At 50.5% G+C, this 22,710-nt stretch overlaps 1 protein-coding gene across 4 annotated transcripts in view; it reads left to right on the top strand.

The window, feature by feature from the left end:
• The window catches only part of CADM1 (cell adhesion molecule 1), a 133,262-nt gene that overhangs the window by 71,184 nt on the left and 39,368 nt on the right, over nucleotides 1–22,710 (top strand). For all 4 annotated transcript variants that reach the window (XM_084221576.1, XM_084221575.1, XM_084221574.1 and 1 more), the window contains exons 2-4: nucleotides 17,762–17,908; nucleotides 18,797–18,949; nucleotides 21,305–21,442. In XM_084221576.1, the coding sequence (XP_084077702.1) occupies nucleotides 17,762–17,908; nucleotides 18,797–18,949; nucleotides 21,305–21,442 (438 nt within the window). The remainder of the gene's footprint in view (nucleotides 1–17,761; nucleotides 17,909–18,796; nucleotides 18,950–21,304; nucleotides 21,443–22,710) is intronic.

Here is a 22,710-nt window from a genome sequence, read left to right as displayed (position 1 = left end):
TAACGATTGTGTTAAATATGTGGCTTTTCAGGCAAATCCTGTTAAACCTCTTAGTGGTTGTGTACTGTGTTGAGGACTCTTTTGCCTCCTTGGGTGGGAGCCCAGGTCAGCACCCCCAGCTCTGAAGTAGCTTTTGGGGTGCTACTGGTTTGGGTTTGACAGTCTGGAGTAGTTAAAAACAGACAGGGATTGAAAAAGGCATACTATGATCTCCCCTGAGGGCTCCACAAGTCCTCCAGGTAGTACTTGGCTCCCATATCTTCCAACTTGAGTCCAGTTTTGATAGTTTTTTTTTTGCAGCAGAGAAATGGAAAGATTTGGAGAGGACAGATCATGCTCTTATTATCAAATTTCCTTGGTTTATATTGTCTTCATGTATAGCAGTTACCATTCAAAATTCCCATTGAGGAGGCCAGTATCATGCTGATAGCATTGGCAAAGTTGGGGACTGGACTGGCATCCAGCACTCCTGTGGTGACAGAACCCATTTTTCAGTGAAGTTTTCTTTCTCCCTATTTGCCCATTGAGTGGGCTCCAGACCCTCAGCAGGACCAAAACCAGAACAGCTGTGGCAGCTTTAGAGGGCTGCTGGAAAAGCCTGTTAGGAGGTACAAAGGCTGTGTTTAATTTATGGAAAAGAAGGGAGGGTAACGCATGAGAGTCAGAAATTGGCTGTTCTCTTTGTAAGTGAAAGGTCACGTTACCGAGCACGGCAGGGTGGATTTGTGAAAAACGAGCTCCTGTTTGCGAGGAATTAGAATGAGTAGCTGATTTTTTTATTTTTTCCCCCACTTGTGACCTTTAAAGATGCTGCTCGTAGATTGATAAGCAGGCTGATGCTTTTAGCAGCCCAATCCTCCATTTCCCTCTCGCAGAAGGACAATCTGTCAAACGCCATGGGTGTCACTCGCAGAAAACCTTCCTCTCTAACCCCCCGAGGGGAGGAGGGATGTGGTGGCAGGACCCAAGCTGACAAACAAGGAAAATTCAGCATTGTCTTCAATGAGTAAAGACCTGCATTTCCTGTGGTCTGCAGCCTCTGGCTAAGGACTTCCCCTACGTCCTTTTCCCAGTCGGTTCTACTTTCTCCTTTTCCCCTGTCCTTGGCAGGCTTGCAGTGCTCCTGCCTAGTGGGACAGTGAGGGTGGTTGGGGAAAGTTGGCTTTGCCCCCCAAGCCAGGAGAGCTGCTTTCCCTCCTCTGCTGCTGAGGAGGTGCATTTTGGGGCTGGGAAGCGATGGCTTGGAGAGCTCCATGTGCATTGCAGGTAGCACACTGTAGCTGAGACGCATCAGCATGTCTTACATGGGAAATAATGGAAGACGGGCTGAACTCAGAAAAATCGTTTTCTTAGTGAGGGACAGCAGTTCTGTGTGTCCAGGTGTGCCAAAGCATCCTGGGGACGCTGAGGAAGCTCCTGGTGCTGCAGGCTTTGTGAGCTTGGCAGTCTCTCTGAGAGGCTTCACTGTGTTTATTTTCTGTTCCTAGAGTGCTGCTGGCACCAAAATGCTACGGCTGCAGACACCCTGGGTAGTGCAGCTCCCATGGCAGCACTCTCCTGTGTTCTGCTGGGTGGGTGACACAGCTGATCTGCGGCTGTCCTGACAGGAGCAGGAATCTTACCGGGTGACAATTTGCTGCAGAGAAACCAGCGCTGTTCTGGTGATGCTGCCTCCCCTTGCCCTTGGTCATCCCTTTCAGTTCAGGCAGAAACTGGAACGTGGCTTTGGTCCAAACCCTGCTCTAAGTGCTCTAAGCCACGTGAGAGCTGTTAACAGGGATAATTCCACCGTGTCATTTGGTTGCCCATTACTGGGGGATGTTCGTGCACAAGTGATTCTCTTGCCGCAGTTGAGGCTGTTCCTGACCTGTTTCTCTGTTCTAAAAAGATTATTGTCATTTTGCCTCTGTGATGCTGAAGAGCTCACCCATAAGGTATTTTTCCTTGCTCTAATGTGTCAGTCTTCTGTGAGGAACAGCTGAACGGCTGCCCCATGACTCTGAGCATCCACACTGCCCAAATTGCCCCGTGTTTGGCACACCTGGCCACTACCCTGGCAGGCAGCGGGGTGTTTCTTGACCCTGCTCTCTTTTAAGATGCTCTGACTGCTGATTCCCCGTGGGCAGAAGGTGCCTTCATGGTTTCACTTGGGCAAACTTCAGTGCAGGTGCTGAAATCCTTTCTAGGTGCTGTGTAGGGCACGAACGGTAAAAGGTGCCGGTTCCCTGCGAGGGGAGCGGGCCCAGGGCGGTCTCTGTCCCACAGTGTCCCTTTGAGGGCCACCCTTACATAAGCACGATGCTGCAGCAGCACGATGGAAATCTCGTCAGGCCAGCCAAGTTCCCTGGTTCGGAGCCAGACATCTGGGATTGGGGTTTTCATGGCATTCTTCAGTAGCATGAGGAGCCTCATAAAGCAGCTTCTCTGGGGTATTGTGCCCAGAGCCGCATTCCCAAGCAATTACAGCCGGGGCTGCAGCAGTAATGAGCCCTCGCTTTGGGAAGGGACAGGAAGACAAAAGGGAAAGGTTCAATGGAAGCTGCAAAGCCTTTGAACGTGAATAGCTGTGGGCCTGTTAATTGGGATCACCACTGGGAACATTCCCTGTTCCCTCCGGCTCTGGCAGGGTGACCAGGCTCCGGCCGGCGGAGCGGGTGGCAGCAAGGGAAGAGGGCTGAGAAGCTGCAGCTCTTTGGGGTTTCACCATTAATGATTTCTGGCAATGGGGACGAGGCGCAATTGAGCCTTTTTTGGACCAGAGAAGTGCTGCAAGTGGTGTTCTCAGCTGAGCGAGTCTCAGCATAGCAAAACACTCGCCTGCTGCTTCAGAAGGTTTTGCTTCTTTGGCACCAGCACCGTCCTCAGTAGCTGTGGGGTGGCAGGGGACGAAGGAGCTGCTCTGACTTAGCTTGGTGTTCCTGAAGATGCCCAGGAATCTTCAGAATTGAAGATCTGGTCTTTGGGAAGCAGCAGTGGGACAGTGCGTGCAGACTGGTGCTGGTGACAGGCACCGTGTCACGTAGGCAGGTGGCCATCCTTGTGGCTGAGCTCCCATTTATTTACAAATCTGGGATTTGTATTGGAGTGTTTCAAAGCTTCCTGATTTTGAATGTTTCCTCTAGAACTTGGTGGCTTCCAAATAAGAAGTGAAGTTTGAGTAAGAACCACTTTGTCTTCTGCAGTGAGTTATTGCTGAGGCTGCTCAGAGACAGGCTGTTTGTGTCTGTGTGGGTAACTATCAGAGAACATTCTGTTGGTGTTTGTTTAGAAGACAAACAAAAACCCTCTGAGCTGGAGTGAAACACTTGTCCCTGGGATTTTGAGTAAGAGAACAGGTGCTGTGTGGATTGTGACTCAGTCTGAGGCATGGCACCAGTTCAGTGCCAGTAATAACGTTGTGTGTCCTCCTGTCTCCACAAGGCTCTGCCAGTTCAGGGTAGATGATTGCAAACTTGCAGTTTTCCTAGGGAAAACAATTGGTGCAAGGTTCAGGGAACCGATGCTTCCCATCCTGCAGGCCCGCACTCCCAAACGTTCTGGTTGGCAGCGCAAGGACAGATTCCTGGGCTCGCTGATGCCAGAGGCAGCCACACACGGTTCCACCCTGTCGTGCAGTTTGCGGTTGAGAGTGACAAGTTTAATTCCTTGTATTGCATTTCGGATGGAAAGGAAGAGTACGGCAGATGAATTTCCTTCTTTTCTGATTCCCTCCCCCCGTTTGATTGCGCTATTGTTTCTTTGGGCACATTAAAATAGAATTTGACTGGAGTCGTTATCCGCTGTCCCCGCGCTGCCGCCTGTAATCCTCTTGCAGAGCCCTCTGCTTTGTGCAGCGCCGTTTGCTAATGAGCAGAATGTAATTCTTTTTTTTGAAAATTACATGAAACAGCATACCCATAAAACCTTCAGATTCAAGATGGCTTGTTTTGTTCTCATAAGCAGCCCAAACTCCACAGCCGTTCCTCACCCGCAGCTGCCGCGGGGTGTCCACGACGAGGGTTCAGCCCCAGCTGCAGGAGAACCCGTTGTGCTCCACGATCCATTCCCATGCACACTGCTTAGATCCCCGTGTTCAGGGGATGAGAGCAGGATCAGCCGCTCCCAAATTAAGTACAGGCAGTAGGAAAAGGAAATTTTGCAGGTTGAAGTCACCTGCCTCATTGTGGGTGTTGAGCATATGGTGTCTGTGTCAAAGCATTTTTCCTCAAAACTTGAGTGTTTTATGTCATCAGCTGAGCTTAATGCATTCCATTCACAGGATGGTTATCCCAGGGTGATGACTCCAAGGCGCAGCACGAGGAGGTGAGCTGAGGGAGGAGGGTGCTTGCAGGGAGGTGCTGGGGCTCAGGCCTGGGCGAGGTGTTGGTGTCGCTTTGGAGGCAGAGCCCAGTCAGTGCCTGACTCCGGTGATTGATGACACCCATGCTCCAGAGGAGCTGCCTGCCTGCAAGCCTTTCAGTAACAACACAGCCCTGGCAGGTTTAGCAAAAAAAATAATCCCCAACCCAAAAGCACCTTCACTAGGATGTGCTCAAGTGGCTCCTCAGCAAAAACCCTTTTAACGTTTATAAACCATTTCTAAAAGCCAGCCTGAACCAGACTGTCATTTCAGCGCCTTGCTAGAAAAATGGCCGTGAGGAATTGTCCTTCATTTGTAGCTCCAGAATGTGGTGTGTCATCCAGTTTGGAGAGAGCAGCATTTACTGGAAGGTCGCGTTTGCTGGGGCTTAAGGAGGGGTGTTCTGGACAGACTGTGCTCAGTTAGGGCAGGTTTTATAAAGTGGTTTTAAATGCAAGTGATTAAAGGGGAGGATTTCTCTTGCTCTCAGGTGCAAATGCAGCTCCTGATTAAAAGTCAACTGCTGAAATCTGAAATTTTCACAACAGCACTGCTGACTTATTTATTGTGGAGCATTTCCATTGAAAATGAGCCTTGTTTTAAATATCCTACCCTTGATGTGCTGAGTGCAAGGGGGCCAGGCTTACAGTTCGTGAAAACTTGGCAAAAACAAGCAGATCTCTTCAAACTGTTGGGGTTTGAGAAGAGAACTGTGAAGAATGTGTCTAATTGAAACTGTTCTTTCAAGAAATGCTAAGCAAATGTCTGGTAGATTTTCAGCTGCTGTTGGCAACATCTGTAAAAGGTCTCATGTCTCCTGTGACACGGCAGCAGGAGGGCTGGAGCCTGCCTGGCTTTGATGGTTGGAGTGTATTTTTATTTGAAATACACTCCCTGTGTGTACAGTAGAAGGAAGGGAGGTTGTTGGTGCGTGGTGGGTGCCCGAGCACCAGCCCTGTGCTGCCCCGTGGCCAGGAGAGAGCAGGTTTCTCCAAAACTGCAGCCAAAAAGCGGTGTGCCAGGTTTTTCTGGGGGCTCCCTGCATTGCCCAGGTTTGTGCCCAGGAGGACAGGGAAGAGCAGAGGAGTTGGGGTGTGGGCAGTGACCCCCCAGCCCCACGTCCCTCCCGTGGGCTCCTCAGAATGTTCCAGAAAGCTGCTGTGCAGCACTGTGGGTGGCACTGGGGGGTGGTGGCAGCTTGGCTCGTTGGGGAACTTTGTCCCTGGTCACTGCGGTCCCTCTAATCCTGGCTAAAGGAGGTGAAGCTGCTGTGGGGCCAGGCGTGGCCAGAGCTGCCGGGGTTTGAGGTGGTTTGTAATCCTGGGCACATCGAGCAGGAGAGGCTTTATTTAATTCTAATAATGGCAGAGATAATGTTGGCTTTGTGATAGTCCCAGGCACAGCTGTTCTGCAATATCCACGGCGGTGCATGCTGTGAATGGCTAGCAAGGTATCGAGCCCCCAGGATGTTTTCTTTGCTTTTCAGAGTCTGGATGGATTGCATTGGTTTATTGGAAGAGCGCTGACTTTGTGCTTGCAGTAATTAATTCCCTTTTCCGGGCTGGGGGAAGGTTGGCTATAATTTCCTGCATTCTTTTATCATAAGGCCAAAGGAGAAGCTCAGAATAGCGAGCAGAGAGGAACACTGCATACATGCATTTTAAATTTAGTTTCAAGCAGTTAAGAAGATGGATTTTTGGTGGGGTGGCCTCTCTGTATTTGCAGTTTTCAAACAAGGTGACCTGGAGGATTGGTGCTGGCTGTAGTGTCCATTTCCAAAATCCCTGGCTGTACTGCTCACTCCACCTGTAAATCCATATTCCCTTCTCCTTCAGGGCACTGCAGTGGGCTGGAGATCAGGAGTTTGTTTCCCTGCTGGTAGTTCTGACACTGCCTGTGGACAGGAGGAGGGTTGTTGGGGGGGAGTACAGGTATGTGCTGACCAAAATTCATTTGTGTCTGAGCTTGGAAACGTGGCAGAGGAGCAGCACTGTGTGTCCTCCTGCTGTCCCCTCTGCATGCCCTGATCTTAAGGCCATCCCAGTGCAGGCTGGGCAAGGGCTTCCCACGGCAATGAGAGAGCATAGGAGATGGAAAACACTCGCTTGAGAACAAGAAGGGCAAAAAGAAATTGGGGAAGAATGAGTTTCTTGTGTATTTTCCCTGATTTGGGGAGGTTTTCCATAACTGCATGCTCTCTCATGTCCGGTGTCACCTTTGCCTCGTGGCCATTGAAATGTCCCATTGAAATGGTTGTGTACAGACAGGCAGGGAGGGCAGTGACGGGGCTGGGGATGGCCGGGGAACGGCCAAACCCCGAGGGTAACCCGTGTGCAGTTCAGAGGGAGCCGCAGCCGCTCCAGCGGTCCCTGGACGCCCTGCGAGTGCGGCAGCACCGCTCGGCCCCGGGCCGGCGGAGCCTCGGGGGGCTCCGGGGGCGGGCGAGGCCGTGCTGGGGCTCTGCCCGGGGTGCTGGGGTCCTGCCGAGGGTGTGCAGCCCTGCCCGGGGTGTGCAGCCCTGCCCGGGGTGTGCAGCCCTGCCGGGGGTGTGCAGCCCTGCCCTGGATGTGCAGCCCTGCCCTGGATGTGCAGCCCTGCCCTGGATGTGCAGCCCTGCCGGGGGTGTGCAGCCCTGCCCGGGGTGTGCAGCTCTGCCCCGGGGGATGTGCAGCTCTGCCCTCGATGTGCAGCCCTGCCGGGGGTGTGCAGCCCTGCCCTCGGGGTGCAGCCCTGCCCTCGGGGTGCAGCCCTGCCCTGGATGTGCAGCCCTGCCCGGGGTGTGCAGCCCTGCCCTCGGGGTGCAGCCCTGCCCTCGGGGTGCAGCCCTGCCCTGGACGTGCAGCCCTGCCCTCGGGGTGCAGCCCTGCCCCAGCTCCCCGGAGCCCTGCGCTGGATGTGCAGCCCTGCCCCGGGGGATGTGCAGCCCTGCCCTGGATGTGCAGCCCTGCCCGGGATGTGCAGCCCTGCCCCGGGGGATGTGCAGCCCTGCCCTGGATGTGCAGCCCTGCCCGGGCTCCCCGGAGCCCTGCGCTCCTGTTGCCTTGCCAACACCGCGCAGGAGATGGAGCCGAGCGCGGCTGCGGCGCTGCCGCGATGCTCGGGGAGAGGAGGAGGAGGAGGAGGAAGAGAGGGAGGAGGAGAGAACCTCACCGCCCCAAAAACAGCCCTCTGCACCCCGGCGGGGAGGGAGAATTGATAACACTGGCAGAGGCATTCAGCGTTCACTCCTTGCTGCTTCTGAGATTGTACAACAGCATAATTTTTTAATGACGGGTAATGATGAAACATCAATTTCAAATCTGTTTTTCCGACTGGTGCCTGAAGCTGCGGCGTCAGGCTCGGCACAGGGTACAGGGTGCCCAGATCCCTACGGATGGAGCCGGTGCCTGCTGATGTTTGCCGTGTGGATATCAAGGAAGAGCACTAAATTGAAAATTGCTTCTAAATGGGCTCAGTTTGACTGTTTTAATGCTTCTCGGGAGAACACAAGAAATGTAGAGATTTTAAAATAGAAGCAGCACGGCGGTGCCTGGTGCTGTGCGTTGCTGGTGTTTGTCTTTCTTTACAGTTCACGTCCCTTTGGTGGCGGCTCAGAGGCGCCTCACCTGAAAACAGCAATGAAATGCCATTTATCTCAGCCTTCCCGCCTGCAGAACGCTGCTGCAGGGCTGTGGGGACAGGTGAGGGTCTGCTGGGCAGCCCCAGGTGCTGTCCCCAGGGAGCAGCAGCGGCTCTCTCCTGTCCCCACCATCAATTCCCTTGGCCACAGGCTTTGGTCTTACCTTCCACCTGGGATTGCTCGTCCCACCCTGCCTTTGGGGCTCTCCAGGACACCCTTCCCAAACACTGGTGCACGATGGCTCCACACCACCCCTCCTGCCACATATGGGAACCTGGCAGAAAATGAACATTTCAGCCCAAAAGATAAAAATATGTGATGGGAAGGCTTTTCTTGCTGCAGCTCTCCCTCGGAGCAGACGCTTCAAAGGCAGCAGCGAATGGAAGTCACTCTCTGGAGCTGTCTCGTTCTTTCTCGAGGCAGTGTTTTGATAAATGTTGATGAGTTTCACTGTAAAACTAAATGACATTTATAGCACGATGTATGCTTTACCCATTGCTTAATTATACCTAATGGTGTTGGATGGAAAAGGCATTTACCATTTTACTTTTGTTTAAAATGACAATCTAAACCTCAGAGCCTGTGGGGTTTTGTAGAACGATGACGATTTAATTAAGAACTAAATACAATCTCATTTTAAAAGGCAATTGCAACTTTAAGAAATAAGTGATAAAATTTACAAAGAGCTTGCTGAGAGAGGAGCGCTGGGCTCGGTGTGCCTGCTGTGGGATGGTCTGGGTGCAGGTTTGAGGAAGGTGGCATGAGGACCATATTCAGGCTTGTTTTCTCTCTCATCCTTACTGTATTTTTTTGGTCATATGCTTTACAGTCCTGTTGCTGCACCTGCAGAGGCAGTGAGAGGCACTGGGCTAATGCAGTTTATAAACCCAAGGGTTTATTTTCGTGTGCACAACACGGTTTCTCTTCCCTTCCTCCCAGCTCTGCCTTTGTCCTGGCAGCCAGCAAAGAAAACAGAGCCTCTATTGAAAACAAGGCTTGAGGAATGAGCGTGGATCAGGCAAGCTGCATCTTTAAAAATAAACACTGGAGCAGAGCTTTGTGCCTTCCACTCAGCTGGCAAAGCACTGACAGCAGGCAGGAATGTGTTCAGGAGCATCTGCCCTTTCTCTTCTTTTCATGGGTTTAGTCAAAACAAATCCCATAGATGAAGGGAAAAAAATACCAAAATGCATTTTATTTCCCCAAGCCTGGATGAGCCACCGGGCGGAGGCTGAAGAGGGACGTGCAGGATCTGCAATGAGGAGATTAATGTTTAAAGATATTAGCACTGGTCCTATACTAACATTTATAAATCTGACGGGTGGCAGATTGAGGGCTGATTCCACGTTTTTTCTTTCTCCCCTGTAAAATAATAAATATGGTAAAATAGCTCTCAGAGCTGCCTTTATCGTGGGGATGAATCAGGACAGTTGGTGTTGCAAGAGACTTAAAACTTACAAATATGTTGCCCTTTAGGTGAGCATTCATCATAATGTCTGATCTGGGATCTAGACTAAAGGCTTCTCTTATACCTTTTTATCCTTTCTGGGAAGTAGAAATTGGAAGGAGTCCTCGCTCTGATCGTAATGTTGCTGCTGAGATCCTTTCACTCTTTTAATTTGTTTTGTGGGGGAGTGTCTGTTGCTGGTGGGGGTCTGTTGTTCCTTGAGAAAAGATCTTGTCTGCTGTCTCTAAAAAGACTGAAAGGGGGGGACATCCTTGAGTAAAAAGAAGGTGAAGGGAAGGACCCCTAAAGACAGTGCCCTTCTTCATGGCGTGGAGTCCCTACAGGTGCTGGGTGGGCAGGGAAATGACTGTGGGCAAGCAGGGCTCCAACATCCAGGACTGTGGCATTCCCATCTGCCCAGGGAGATGGGGAGTGCACAGATAACACGTGAGCAAAGCCACTCCAAAGGCTGGGAATTCCTGGAAAGTGACATCAGCTTTCCTCCCCTGATGGCAAACTGGGAATTCACTTCCAAGGGCAAAAGAAACTCAGCCTGATCTGTGGAGGAGGGCTCATCCTCGAGATGGGCTGGTAGCACACGGGTCACTGTGCAAGCTCTTGGTCATTCCAGCTGGTAAATGTTTCCTCTTCTGCTTTTACACCACAGTTTTGGGATAACAGCTGGGCAGGTGTTTTGTCAAAGGCTCACAGAGTCGCTCCTGTGTGTGACAGGGCAAGGACAGTGCTGGGATTTAAGGCTGGGTGCATGCTGAGCCAAAGGGTGGAAACAGGCCAGGATACCCCAAAAAAACAACAGTATTCCCTGATGTTCTTTGTTGGTCCTTTGTTTTGAGGACATTTTCTAGAGGTTTGTACATTTGTTATTAATTTTGCCATTTATTTCTTGCTTATTTCAGTGGTGAGTTAAAAGATTTCAGACTTAAATATTCAGGCAGTTGAAAGGAGGTCCTTTTTATAGGGAAGAGACCAGGCTGATGTTGATCAGAATTCATTGTGGGTGCTTTATGGAAATACAGATTTCTTGGGTTTAAAAGAGATTATTAAGCCGCACGTTGTGACAGATGCTACTGACAGTAAAAAATAGAAAGGATGTGAAAAAGTCTGCAAGAAATGGGTTACAGGTATGGATATAAGACATATCTGCTCATTAGAGTAAAATGAAACCCATCATCTGAGTTGAAACAGGATTCCTTGTTCCTGGGAGCCCCGTGGCTCTGACTAATGGGAGCCGGTGTTCTGGGCACACCTGGGGCAGGTGCTGTCGGCTCCAGAGCTGAGCTGTGCCGGAGCAGACCCCACCAGCAATGGCAATCCCAGAGGGCCTGGAGGGGCAGGGGGTGTCTGGGCTGAGGGGCTGCAGTCCCTGGGAGGGCTCCCTGCTGCTGGGCAGTGCCTGGAGGGGACGTTCCCTGTCCCTCTGTCCCTGTCCAGCTGCAGTCCCCGGCTGGCACCCCCGGGCAGGGATCTGTGTTAGGGCAAGGTGGGCACGGAGCAGATGGGAGCTCCCTCCACAGCTCCCCGTGCCAGCTCGGGCTGTGAGCAGTGCCCTGCTCCGTGCGAGGCAGGTGGCAGCTGCTGGCCACCGCAGGGCAAAAACAGAGGTGACAATGACGGTGACAAACCTGCAAACGTGTAAATTCTCTCCTCCCGTGCCCAGGTTTTGGCAGGGGCTGCTGCAGCTTTACCCCTGTGGCAGAGACTGAAAGGAGTGTGAGGCAGCAGGTGTTGTTCTGGTCAGGGAAATGCACAGAACATGCTCTTTGATTGTGAAAGCTGAATATTTGATCTGTGCTTCCTCCTCTTAGGCTCCTCATCAGGGTTTAGCTCCCCGTGGAGCAAGTCAAGGCAGGGAAAGGAAATTCCACCTGTGTTTGAAACTCGGGTTTAATCGAGGTCTCCTTCCTTGGATCTGGGCGGTGGGTGTCCTTGGTAGCAATGTAGCTGGAAGATAAATGCAGATAAGAATTCAGCATTAGGGCTCCATTAATAATAAACGTGTGTTGATGCTAACTGAGTGTTATTTAAACACACTGAACAGAGACAGCAGCCTGCTGGGACCATCTCGTGTAGTCAAAGCTTCTCCCTTGCTGATGCTGCTCCAAGCAGTGCTGGGGCATGGCAGGGGTGGATTTTAGGTGGTGTCCTGGGTGGGAGTTGGCCGCCAGTGATGGCTGAGTGTCAGGGAGAACACAAGAGAAGGGCACCTGACTCTTTCTGCTGTGGGGCCACTCACAGCTTTGCCCTTTCCTGCCCTTTGGTGTCCCTCACTTCTGTCCCTCAGTGTCCCCCAAGAGCCCCCTCAGGGTCCTCAGCAGCCTCCCCTTCTCAGATGCTCCTACAGAAGATGTTCTGTGTCCCTGGTGCAGCCGAGGAGCCGCTCACAGCGGGGTCCTTGGATAAACCCCTGACCTTCAGGGAGAAGGACAGTCTTTAGCAAGTGACCTTTTACTGTCCAGGCAATGCACCATCAGCTGCTGGAAACAAGGCAAGAGAGCAGCTGCTTCTGTTCCTTAGAAATGCATTTGAAATGTGGGATACAAACCCGAGATGTTCAGAGCAGCAGACCCGTGCTGCCATTCCGAATTCTCCCTCGTCCGTTCGTCCCTCTGGTCAGTGACAGAGCAGATGGATATTGATCCCCAGTGTCCGCCAGCAGTAACCTTTGAAGGGACAGGCGACGTATGGCCAGGGAGTTTGATCTATCAATATCTGGGTAATAGAAAGACAAGGGTGACATCTAATCCCAGCCCAGTGACAGATCATAAATCTGCGCAGACGGGGCGATTGGCGGCAGCAGCAGTGTGAGGGGAGGGCAGGGCGAAGGAGCTGCTTCAGTTTGAAACACGCTTTGGCCACAGCCACAGAGGCTTTCGTGGCAGAAGAAAAGAATTTTGTCCTTAAGATCCAAAGAAATACTTTAATTTGGGCATAACGCAGGATTTCTGTTCCTGTACCATTGTGGTTTCAGCCAGTGGAAAGAATTCCCTGATGCCATTGCATCACATAGATATTCGCTATGTTTAAAGTCAGTGCAGCCTCCAGTGTAATTTCGGAGCTATTGTCATCTTTTATTCTTACTCTTTAAGCCAGAAAAGCCATAAAGGTGGCAATGACATTTTTTTTCTCCACAAATTTAATATCTGTGCAGAACTTGCTTGAATTTACCGTATATTTCTCTGAAGTGGCTGTTTCATAGCGTAAACTTGCTCCTCACAATAAGTAATTTTTAGCACCATCTTGCACGCTGTCTCTGAGTGTGGAGAGTAACTCAGGGGAAGTGTGACTGCGAGCGGGGAGAGGAGCGGGCGCTGCGGGAAGGCGCCGAAAGTGCTGAGAAAATCTGTGCTGAGAAGGAGGGGAAAGAGGTCCCTGGGACTGCTGGGGCTGCCACAGCCTGTGACAGGGATGAGATCCTGGCAGCAGGAGCGGCTCTGGCCCTGCAGACAGTGCCAGGGAGACTCAGGAAATCAACATTTTGGGAACGGTTTCTGTGAATGCTAATTCCTCCCACTCCTCCTTTTTCCCCTCCTAAATGGAAGCTGGGGCTTTGAGCATCACCAGGGGATCCCAAACCTGGCACAGCAAAGTTGTCTCTGTTGGTAGAGCCCTTCCTCAGAGCAATTCTCTTCAGCCTGGCTGTGGCATAAAGGAAGGATAACACGCATTAAATGTGGAAGTAAAAATCCAAATACCAGGTGAGCGTTGCCGTATCCATTTGCTGTAGTGTGTGCCTCAGAGGGAGACATGGAGCTGCCATACCCCATTCCCATCATCGCTGAGCAAGCCTTGCCCAGTTCAGCTCAGCTGCACCTTGCTGGAAAGTCCCTGTTCCCCTTGTGCTCAGCAAGGAATTTTCATGGGCAAGACTCTCCAGTGCTGAATTGCAGCTGACAGACCTGCACAGAACTAACTCAAAAGGGAGATCTTTCTAGAATTCTATTTGTTTGCCACCATCACTTTTTTTGAAGAGCTCTTTGCCTGGGAATTGGAGTTGCTGAGTCTGTTTCTGGCCATGGAGAAGATGCTGAAGAGGGAATAAGAGCTACTTGAACACAGAAAAATCTCGGAGAGGCTTGACTCAGGGTCACAAAACTGGTAATTACATCTTATTAGAAGAGAAAGTTGCTGTTGCAAAAGGTTAGTTGTGAATCTTGGTGGAAAACAACATTTTCCTGTGGGGCGAGGGCACTGGCAGGAGAATTGCTCGGAGGTGCCCCGTGGGGCTCCGGGTCCGTGGCCTCAGAGGGTTTCCCGTGGGGACTGTGCAGGAATGGAAGGAGCAGCAGCTGCCTCTCCTCCTGCCCTCCCTGCAGTGGGTGAACACGCCTGTGTGCTGTGAGCCCCACGGAGCTGCAGGCTGGCTCTGCCGGGAGCTCTGCCCCAGCCTGTCCCCGCTGCAGCCCTGCCCTGCCGCACGTGTGTCCGTGTGTCCGTGTGCTCCCTGGGCAGCCTGCCCTCCAGCTGCTGCCCGTCGAAAGATGCCATGAAATTAACTCCATCGGCAGCAATTGCCTTTCCCTGCCAGCACAATCAGTGTGGATTGTCTGTTCTTTTCCAAAGTTCAAGTGTGACGACTGCAGCTTTTTAAAGCGGTCTCTCAAGACTTGGAGCCGGCGTGCACAGAGCTCCAGTGGCTTCTCGCAGCACTGCCTGGCAGTTCTCCTCTCCCTCCTAGAGGCAGATCTGCAGGCTAGGTAAACAGCCTTTGGGTGCCCTTCTTTTTCCTGTGTCTGATCCGTGACCAAGAGTCTCTGCTTCTGGTTCTCTTCCTGGAAAGCAGACTGTGATATTTGTGTTAAAGGGAAGAGATGAAGCTCTCAGTGATGGATGAGAGAGCAGAGGAGCTGCTCGGCTCAGGGAGGAGAAGGAACACAAAGGAGACAGAGCTTCTGGGGAGGTGGATGCTCAGTGTTTATAAACCCACTTGTCTCTGCTCTAACCACCACGTTCCTGTTAGGTACTTGAAACTGATAGATGAATGTTGACATTCAAATTGTGTTAATTCTGGGAATGGAGCTTAGTGTCACTTTTTTCCTTGAGCACGTGGGCAGTTTGTGTATCTGTGTGAGTTGTTTCTTCTGACTCAATCTATTAAGAGGAATTCTGTTTGGGTTTATGGGCTTACACAGTTCAGGTGTAATGAAAACCCCTCTTCCTCGGAAAGCATTTGTGTCGGGATCCTGCAGACTGAGCCAGCAGTGCTGCAGCTCACGCTGGGGCACCTGTGGTTAGAAATTCCATAGAAATTGAAAAACCATGCTCCCCAGCACGTATTTTTAATCTTTCCTCTTCTCTCCCTAGCGCTTCCCTCTAGCCCAGTGTCCTACAAGCGGAGAAAGAATTGATTTTAAATGTGACCGCTGAATATGAGCCAAGGTCCCTGGGCTGTGTCCAGCTGAGGGGAACTTGTTTGAAACACAATTTACTCGTCTGAGCCTGTCTCGGCCCTAAGAGGAGAGACTGCAGTGGTCTAAGGCGGGAAGACAAGTGCAAAAATTAATTGTACAGGTTGCAGCCAAAGCATCCCTCAAGCCTTGTGTCCCCCTCCTCAGCCCCCCTTCCCGTCAGTGTAAAACAAGGTGTCAGTTTTCACCTTCAAAGGGAGGTTCAGTAAATGAGGAGAATTGCTCTGGGTAATGAAGGAGCACACACTGAGTTTTCCCTCCTGGCACTGCAGACACCCATTTGGGTGATTCCCCTGCCTGTTAACACCGGTGCATGTGTTAGACAGGAGCTCACCCCAGAGCCTCCCCCCCACCTTGTACTCCACTCAAGATTTTCAAGGCTCTGAGCCCAGTCCTGGACTCTGTCCTGCTGTCTGTCCATCACACTCTGGGATGAGGATGTCCCCCTTGTGTTGGAGTCCCAGCAGGAAGCTTTGGTCTCATGCATGGACCCTGTTCTGTCATAGTCCCTTCACATGTGACAGATGAAAATCTGTCCCACATCATTCTGCTGGGGGCTTTCTGTTGGATCTGCTTGTGCTGTGCCCCTCCAAAGCATTGCCAGGGATTTAATGTTGGTTTTCAACAGTAATTTTCCTTTGCTCTCCTAGCTCCTGAGATTCCCTGTTGAGTCCATAAATTTCATCTGCCCTCCCCAGCCTGTCCTTTTCTGTTCCAAAATATTGCCGTGCTCTGTGTGTGTACTTTAATGCTCCTCAAAATACGTATACACTGACAGTAAATATTTACTGAGAAACTTGCCGAGGTGTTGACAATGAGGATGGGTCTGAAGAGTTCTTGCTTTGTGTTGTGTTTTTATTTAATTTCCAGTTTGTAATTGCTGCTGCTCGTGGAAATAGCTTTCCTGGGAGCAGGGAGAGGAACAGATGCCCCAGAGTGTGGAGGGGCGCAGCCCTGGCTGGGTGCAGCACGTTCAGGGCAGCAGAGCAGACTGATCAGACACCCTTTGATGGAGAACAAAGGGGCAGAGCCCAGGAGGCTGAGGCTGCTGCAAGCTGTGGAGGGGCTCAGCGTGTCCTCACGTGCTCCCTGCCCACGATTAACCCGCATAAAAGCTTCTCCAGAGGGATCTGGTGCCAGCCCAGGCCGAGGTGCTGGACTCTGCAGCCATCCATCGGCAGGTTTAATGCAGCAGCGTCCTGGTGTGAAAAGCTTCAGTGGCTTGAACTTCAAATAATTTATTTCTAAATTACTTCTACTGTAATTCTTATTAATTCAAATAGTCTTCTAAGCTGATGTAAAATTCAGTAAACGCAAGGAACAGTTTAATGAATTGAAAATAGGATTGAGTCTTTTAAAGTAAATGTAAAAAAATATGCTGGCAATAATTGCTTAGATGGAAATCGAATCTTAATAGCTTTGTTAATGATTTGTAGGGAATATTGCATTTATGAGAACATATCAAGCTGATCCTTGTGCAAGAACCTTGTTTTGAATGGGTTTGATAAAATTATTCCCCAGAAGCAGTTAGTAATGTTTAATATTTTTGCTTGAACCACTTTTGAGATGTTTGATTGCACTGATGCCAGGGCCTGGCTGTGGCTGTGCAGGGCTGCTCCAGCACCTCCTCGGCAGCATGGGGTCTGCACAGTGGTTTGGGATTTGAGAACAGAATCATTTAGGCTGAAAAAGCCCTCTAAGATGATCGAGTCCAGCCATTAACGTGTCCCCGAGGTTCAAGAGCACCACATTAAGGGTGCTGGTAGCACGGTGGGGTGGCTGAATGTCATCTTCTGATCAGAGGGCTTTGGGCAGGACCAGCTTCATCCTGATGCACAGAATGGGGAGCAGGAGCCAGGCAGAGGTCTGGGACAGGCTCTTTGCCCCTCTTGAGTGGGGCTGAGGGTCTGTGCTCCACTATGGCTGTTACTGTATAATAATAAATCTTCTTGTTGCTCCTCAAAGCTCATCAGTCTGGAGAATCTATTTAAAATTTATACTGAGAGGGCAGAAAAATGTGCCCAGACTTCAGCTTTCTGCCCATCAGGTGTGGAGAGGACTCTGATGGTTTATCAATCTTTCTCTTTCCGAATGATGCGCCTTTTTGTCAAACCATTTGTTTCCAAGGGATGTCAAATTATAAAGGCAAGTTGAAAAAAAAGATAAATGAAGGAAATGCAGGGTGAGAGAAAAACTGGGGTTTAAATATGATCCCCAGATTTCCTGTGTGCAGACTTTATCATAATCCTGCATTTTTGGGTTTCTAGTGCCTAAGGCAGCCGTGGAGCAGCAGAGGATTCTCTGGCCACCCAGCCTGTGGCACCCTGGCTTCATTTGGAGCATTGCCAGTCAGTCTCAGTGCTTCTCCCACTTTGATTCCCAGGAGTTATGGAAGAATTGAAATGCAAGGCACAGCTCCCAGGCCATCCCCGTGTCCTCTGGCGTTCGGGGCGGATGTCTCAGCGTGCCTCGCCTCATTAGGAGGAGAGTTTTCAGGGTGCTGACCTGTAAATGATTACAAGGCTCCCACGGCATAATTGCACGGGATCCTTTTTTTCCCCTGCCTCTGGACATTAATAGCACCTGCTGATTACACAGAGTGAGTAACGACTGATTCCCTGGGGTCTGCCAGCTCCAGTCAAAGGATGAGCGCTTCTTACTGAGAGTTGTTCCTTCAAGCAATTTAACAGGATTTTTCTGTTGGGAGAGGAAGGGAGTTTTTGGTGTTTCTGTGTGGGGCAGCAGTGCTTCTTCCTCTGTTCCCATCACAGAGCTCCTTTCTCATTGCTCCTTTACCAGCTGGTTGGGGACCCAGAGTCAGTGGCTCACTGCCTGTGGTTTCTCCATTGGTGGAGTGGAGCTTTTCATTCCCAAGTGAAACCCACTGGTGGCATTTCTGACCTCGAGTCCCGCTGTGCTCTGTCCTGCAGGTCACGGTCAGAACTTGGTGACAGAGGACGTGACCGTGGTGGAGGGGGACGTGGCCACCATCAGCTGCCGCGTCAAGAACAGCGACGACTCCGTGATCCAGCTCCTGAACCCCAACAGGCAGACCATCTATTTCAGAGATTTCAGGCGTAAGTTTATGGCTCCTCAGTTGGTCGTGACTCCTCCTGTGCCTCACTTGCACTCAGGACACGGCATTTGCTGAGATCCCTCCTGTTTGTGCAATGCTGGGCACTTACAGTTCACTGGTTCTGTGAAGGTAGGTGAGATAGACAATCATAATCTTCCCCTTAATGGAAAACTTCACAGTCCCCTCTAAAAGTCAGAGCATCTTACTTTGCAATGGGAATTGATTGTTGTAATTCAGGGTGAATTGCAATTGAATGCCAAATATTTAGCTGACACAAACAAATTGAACAGGGCGACACCGAGACAGCGCGGTGTTCTCAGGAGTAATCTCTTCAGACCAAAGACTGAAAATTTCAGGACAATCTGTGCTGCTTTATACCCAAACTGAAATCTCTCATCACTTGCGTGTCCAGTGGATATATCTGTCCTGTGGTGACAGTAACTGCAGTGAGACACTTGAAATGGTCTGTGTTTGTGTCACTGTGGGGACACACCTGTACTCTCTGCCCGAGAAGAAGCAGGACAGGAAAAAACCTTTAAATTCTACTTTTCCCAACTCCTTCCTCATGTAGGCTGTCCCTGAGTGCCTACAGTTGGTGCTGGGGCTGTATAGATAGCATTTTGCCTACACAGCCCTGAGCCACCTGGTAATAAAACTATGTCCAAAGATTTGATGCTCTGCCTGGAGATTGGCTCATGTTGATTATTTGGAATGATCTGAGAACCAAAAGATTTTATAGGTCCAGCTTCAAGGTAGGAGGCAGCTAACCAGGAGCCCAGGGGTGCTCACCTTGATGTGCTGCTGTCTGTGGGGACCTTTGGGGCTGTGGTGTGGCGGGAAGGGGACGTTGCTCTCTCCGTGCAGTCACCAGGCTGTGCTTGCCCCACAGCACTGAAGGACAGCAGGTTCCAGCTGGTGAACTTCTCCAACAGCGAGCTCCGAGTGTCCCTGACCAACGTGTCCATCTCTGATGAAGGGAGGTACTTCTGCCAGCTGTACACCGACCCGCCGCAGGAGATCTACACCACGATCACGGTGCTGGGTAAGGAGCCCTGCCGTGCCTGCACACACAGGGCAGTGGGGCGGGGGGCTCTGCAGCACTGGGACAGGGACTGGGGGCCAGGATGTGAGCCCTGAGGGCTGGTGGCCAGGCACGTGTGCCACAGCAGCAGTGTGGTGGCAGTGGCAGCTCCTGCTCTGTTTGAGCAGCTCCTGCCGATTAGCAGCAGCTTTTAAGGCTCTATTAGTGGGAGAACCTGAATCGGGGAGGGTGACTTAATGCAAGATCTCACTTGCTGATTAGTTCAAATCTTCCTTCTTTTGCTTAATGAGATTTGGGTCTTAGGTTTCTCTACGTTGTTAAGTGGTGTTTATGAGCAGTTTTACTCTTGCTATTACAGTTATCAACACCTTCAAAGTTTCCCTGCACTTTCCAGTGCTCACAGGCACAGGAAGCTCTTCCAGCTCCTGCCTCAATCGTGCACAGGCAAAAACAGTTAGTTGGATTTGATTTCACTGCTGGCAATGCTGAGAAGGTGTTTGAAAGGAGAACACTCATTTCATTCACCTGTAAGCCAGCGCTGCATGTCTTTCAAGTGGGAGACATAATGCAGGTTTTTGTTGGGTTTTTTTAAGCATGAATCATGCTTTAGAACTGAGGGAAAAGTCAGTTTTCTTGCCTTGTGCTTCAGTTGTTTTTGAGAAGCCTTTGTGGCATGGCCGGTGTGTGTGCTGCCTTTCCCCCACATCCATAAAGGAGGTGGTTTCTTGTCACCCTTGTCATGTTCTCGGGTCAAACCTCAGCTCAGGAAGCAGGCAAGGATGAGGGAGGTTTATTAGCAGAAGATGAAGGAGCGGTCTTAGTGCTTGCATGGAGAGATTGGGCACTGTGACGGCAGAGATGGCTTGTCTTGCCTATTATTGGCTCCCTAATTAGGGGAACTAATGAGCCAGGATGGAGGAGTGGTACTCTGTTGGCATTGGCTGGTCCTCCCAGGAACTCGTTCCCCACCAAAAATCTCGTGGCCACCACCCAGCCTTTGATGGAGCTGAAGTTGTATCAAAGGCTGATTTTTCTGGCCTGCCTCTGATGCTGCCAGCTCGGGAGAGCAGAGGGAGGTGCTGAGGTGTCCCCCTTTGCAGCTGGCATTCGGGGGGAGCTGCACGTTTGCTTCAGCACTTTCATGTCTTCTCTGACACAATATGTAGATTTATTCATGCTTAATTGGAACATGTGAAAGTCTCAAATATGTAGCTCATTCTGTTCTTTTTAGAGAGAAGCCACAAGTGACTAATTAGTCCATTTGATCATCTGGATGGTATTTATACATATTTGTTCTTCATTAGCTTTAAGACCTGTGAGTCACATCTGAACTGTGCAGTTGCTTAATCACATTGATCAGAGCAAAGTTGAGTTTCCTTTGGAAGTTCTGGGATTTTCTGAAGCCGTGACTCTGCCATAAGAGCTCTGGCTGTTCACTTTTTCTTAGGTTTTGCCTTGCTGCTGGTGCTTTCATGGGAAAGAGATTCCCCTGTTCCCATGTCCTAATTTTTAAGCTCATTTGTCCAATTTCTGGGCTGTGCTGCAGTGGTTGTTACCCTTGAAGTTGCAGCCTGTTTCTCAGTATTGCTGGATCATTTTTCATTGGGTACAATCTTCCAGCTTTGCGTTTTGGGGGACTCCTGATCTAGGGAAGAAGTGTGCTTGGGCAGAGCAGCAGATCTCCCCCCAAAGGATGTGGCGCTGGTGGCTGGGTGTAGAGCCAGCTCCCTCCTCTCTTTGGGATGGTTTTTGGGGTGGTTTGTGGGGGTGTGATGGGGGGCAGAGCTGTTCCCAAGGGATGCTGTTCCACTCCAGGCTTGTATTGAGTGGCTTTTCGAGCATCTTAAATGAGGTTGATGTTTGCTGGCCTGCTTCCATGCTCACGGCTGAGCCTTGGAGCTGAACAGCAGGAGAGAAAAATTGCCGTGGAGGTTAGAGGCTTGGTAAGTAATGCAGTGCCAAGTGTCAGCTTTTGTGTTTCCTCTCCTTGTCAGAGAAGTCAGGAAATGTGCACGGAGTCAAGCTGGATTTTTAAATAGCAGCACACACGCGAGTAGTGCAGGAGGCTGCGGCTCTCCCTGGAACCGTGCCTGCTCGGGAGAGGGAACAGAAAGTTACAACCCTGATAAGTAATAATTTGTGAGACTGCGGTGATTATTAGGTGGAGAGTGAAAGTGCTCACTCCAATTACTGCAAAACCACCTATCAAAGGGTTTGATTGATTGAAAGATCAAATAAATGCCGGTTGCTTGTTTCCTTCAGTAGATTTTACAGGTTTTCCTCAAGGTTTTGTCCTGTGTTAGTGATCAAAAGATGTTTTTTTTCATCTGGTTCGTGTTGTGTTTCCCATTCCAGTGCCACCACGCAATTTGGTAATTGATATTGAGAAAGAAACCGCCGTGGAGGGAGAGGAGATCGAGCTGAACTGCACCGCCATGGCCAGCAGACCAGCCACCACCATCAGATGGTTCAAAGGCAACAAGGAGCTAACGGGTAGATGTGTCCTCTCAGTCCCTTGCTTTGTTCAGGGAGCTGAAGTGATTTATGTAACGCTGGGTGTTTGTTCTCTGCTGCCAGTTTAAGGGAAAAAAAAAGTAAGAAAAGTAGAGCGAGCTTCTTTGAGCACCAGCTGAGGAACAAAGGACTGTGTGGGCAGACAGATTATTCCCTAACGCAGGGGGCTGAACTCCATTTGGTCCTCTGCCTACCTGCCAGCCTTGAGTGCCGGGTTCTGGAGTCCTGCTGTAACTGCAGGTGACCTTGAGGAGCCCAGGGCTGTGCACTGAATTCATTTCTGCATGGCTTGTGTGGCTTTCTGCCCTGTTTCAGGTACGAGAGGGATCGTCTGCGCTTTGGGCTGTAAAGATTTGCAATTCACCTTCATGTCTAGCTCTCCCTTGTTTGTAGAGCGTTTTCCCTGTGTTCAGTTGAATATTCATCTAAGATGGGTTTCTCTGACTCCCTGAAGTCTGGTGGCTCCCAGTACTTGCACATTCAAGTCACTGACTCTGATTGCATGTGACACGCTGTTAGTTTAAGTCTGCATGTAGATGTGAGCTTGGTTGACAACACCTTTGTGCTTTACCCAGTCTGAGACACTGACGGACTCTCTGCAGAAGTCCAGACTCATTACTTCAAACCCACTCCCCTGCAAGGACAGGATAAAATCCTCTCTTTAAGCCCAGCACTTCAGAGCATTTGAGCAGGCCACATGCTGGGAGGATGCTGGTACAGGTGGGATGCAAGCCTGCTGCCTGGCCCAGTGGTGCCCCGCTGTGTCCCAGCACTGTGGTGTGCAGGGAGTTAATGATCCCGTTCTGGTTCCCTTCACCATGCCAGTGGGCAGCAGGACAAAGTGTTTGTCCCTTTCTGCCTCACCTGTGCAGCTTCTTGATTGAGTTTTCTTGTGTTAGCAATCGAATCCCAGCTTTGAGTTCCCTGGGAAGAATGCTGAGCTTCATGTAATACCACCTCACCCTGCTCAGTCTTCAGATTTTTTTTTAACAGAGTAGAGACTGAAACATTTGGCTGTGAGTTTATGAATCACAGGAAGTGTGGCTTTGCCCATGGGAAAGCTTTTCCTCCAAATATCAAGGGGTGTCTGCATGTGTCACCTGTTTCACTCTCATATATTATACAGCAATATTTGCTGTCTGGAAGAGCTCTGCTACAGAAGTTACTCTTAGCAATTTTGCCTGTGAATTCTTAAATAAAGAGGCACAGATCAGAGCGGAACTGCGCTGTCAGCGGGCGCTTGCTGA

The sequence above is a fragment of the Fringilla coelebs genome, assembly GCF_963513975.1.
Source record: "Fringilla coelebs genome assembly, chromosome: 25".
NCBI lineage: Eukaryota > Metazoa > Chordata > Aves > Passeriformes > Fringillidae > Fringilla > Fringilla coelebs.
This window is presented reverse-complemented; position numbering and strand designations above follow the sequence as displayed.